Consider the following 2,389-nt stretch of genomic DNA (forward strand, 5'->3'; position numbering starts at 1 on the left):
CGCTCTCCGACGCGTTGCCTACCCGGCAGGCGCTTGTCATCCCCGCCTCAGCCGCGACAGGCCGCGTCCGTCCGCCTGTTATGCTGCGATGCGCGCCTACCCTCCGCCCCACAACCCTGTTACGAAACAACCAGGGACAATACAGCAGTGCCGTAATCGTCCTCGCCCCTTTCCACCGCTCCCCTTTCCCTCCCTCGTCGAGGGCTGGCCGCCGCGGGTCGCCCCACGGCTCAACCGCCTATTCTGCTTGCTTATAGCTTTTGTCTTGTTTGTTTTGCAGTGACGGCAGCGACTTTGATGACGACACGGAGGATGGCAAGTCCTGCAGGACCGACGATAAGAAGTGAGTGTGAATGTTCTCGTACCTACCCTCAACCACCCGCAATCAATCAAACTTCCCCAATGCACACACTTACACCAATGACATCTACTAAGGATAAACTTTTCTTGCTCAAAATATATTTTGAACCATGATAAGTTTTCTCTTAAAACAGAAGAGCAATTATTGTCCCTATTGAGGAGGCATCTTTAATTTATTTGGCTATATTATAAACACCCCTTGCTCTATTTAAAGAAAACTTGATCCTCGGTCAACGTGTTCTCAGACTTGTCTTTTTGAGGGTGTACAATGGGTATGGAGTAAGAGGGCAAACACGCCGTAGTCCTGACATGGCACATGGTGCCCCGGCGCCTTTTCGGACACCACTGCTACTGCACCTCGCATCGGATTTTCACACTAGCATATCCGGCCGACTGACTGAGCCCCCCCGAGAGCCAGCGAGCCACCCCAGGGCCCCACCACCCTGGGCCCACCGCACCCATCAGGTGTCGTCACGACGGAGTCCCAGGCCAGGGTAGGAAGCCCTACACTCAAGGCCTCGGGGCGGGCGGGCGCAGAGGCATGCCCATGGCCCCCGCAGCGCCCGCCGCGGCCCGCGGGGACGGCCCCTCCCTCGCGACGTGGTCTGCCCGGCCCTAAGTCACCCCCCCCCCCCCTCCCCCATGCCATCAACCCCTCCGCCTATGGGACCCGATGCCCCAGTGGCCAATTGACCGGACCGTTCTCGCTCTCCGCCAATCAGCGGCAGATTACCTCTCCTCTTGAGTGCGCCCGCGGGAAACCTCGCGCCCCTCGCGCCTGAAACGCAAAGGTAGAAACTATCGGGGGTAAAAAATAATGTCACATGATGCCTGGTGATGTCAATTCTGCCGGTCGAGCTTCAATGCAGAGTGCGTCCTCTCAAACCGACTCGTCACGGTTTTCAAATTGTAGAATGTTTGAAGTGAGAGTGGGGTGCAATGGATGATCCGGCCATCAACGTGGCAACGTCGCGCCCCCACCACTTGAGGTTCAAATTAGAGGATTATACACTTCACGCAACTTTTCATGATAATAAAATTATCGCAAACCGATATCAAAATGACGTTCTGCTTCGACTTGCTCGCATCCCTTACGCGGGTGTCACACGATGCGCGGTGGCTCTAGCCACCTTTCAGCAGAACGCTTTGCTGCGTTGCCGCGCTGACACCGGCCGCTGGGTCAGATCATCTGTCGGCCGCAATGGGCCGGTTCCCAGCCAGAAATGAAAATTGCATCGACGTCGATCCGATCCCAGGCTAAAATAACCATGGGTAACCATGGTTATCTTGTTCACTAGGAGCCATAATAACATGGTAACTTGACGATGGATTATGGTTTCCGATTTCTCAGCCATAGTTTTCCCAACCTTTAACCATGGTGTCTCATCGTTACCATGGATTACCATGACCATAATACAAACATTAAACCATGAGAGACCATGGACTACCATGTATTACCATAATTGATATTTTACCATGGCCTTCCCCATGGTTATTTTAGCCTGGGATGTCGACTCGACCTTGACATCTCGATATGAGTGACAAAATCACGTTTTTCGAGCAACGTCAACGTCGATTCGACGTCGATCGTGTCCCATTTCTGGCTGGGGTTTAAGAAGGGCGAGCTGGAGAGCGGGCACTGTAATAGCTCCATTTTGACGTCAACCTTGTTCGCTGCACACTAACACACACCTATGCTGTTCGATGTGGTAGGGGTATGTTTGGACAGGGTGGTAATTCATTGTGCATTTGCTCCTCGTTGCAGGCAGAATCACAGTGAGATCGAAAAGCGTCGTCGTGACAAGATGAACACGTACATCACGGAGCTGTCCGCCATGGTGCCCATGTGCCACGCCATGTCGCGCAAGCTGGACAAGTTGACGGTGCTGCGCATGGCCGTGCAGCACCTCAAGACCATCCGCGGCGCCGTGCACTCATACACCGAGGGCCACTACAAGCCCGCCTTCCTCTCGGACCAGGAGCTCAAACATCTCATCCTTCAGGTAGGTTTGTAGCTGACGTGAGCTGC

At 54.2% G+C, this 2,389-nt stretch overlaps 2 protein-coding genes across 5 annotated transcripts in view; both read left to right on the forward strand.

Moving 5' to 3' along the window:
- LOC127750751 (protein shisa-7-like) overlaps positions 1-2,389 on the forward strand; it is a 47,821-nt gene that overhangs the window by 18,309 nt on the left and 27,123 nt on the right. The gene's annotated exons all lie outside the window — the stretch shown is intronic.
- LOC113207420 (protein cycle) overlaps positions 281-2,389 on the forward strand; it is a gene marked incomplete at its 5' end in the record, with an annotated part of 25,680 nt that continues 23,571 nt past the window's right edge. For all 3 annotated transcript variants that reach the window (XM_052273173.1, XM_052273174.1, XM_052273175.1), the window contains 2 exon segments: positions 281-343; positions 2,126-2,363. In XM_052273173.1, the coding sequence (XP_052129133.1) occupies positions 281-343; positions 2,126-2,363 (301 nt within the window).

Source organism: Frankliniella occidentalis, unplaced genomic scaffold (assembly GCF_000697945.3).
Source record: "Frankliniella occidentalis isolate FOCC.00 unplaced genomic scaffold, Focc_3.1 Scaffold252, whole genome shotgun sequence".
NCBI classification, from domain to species: domain Eukaryota; kingdom Metazoa; phylum Arthropoda; class Insecta; order Thysanoptera; family Thripidae; genus Frankliniella; species Frankliniella occidentalis.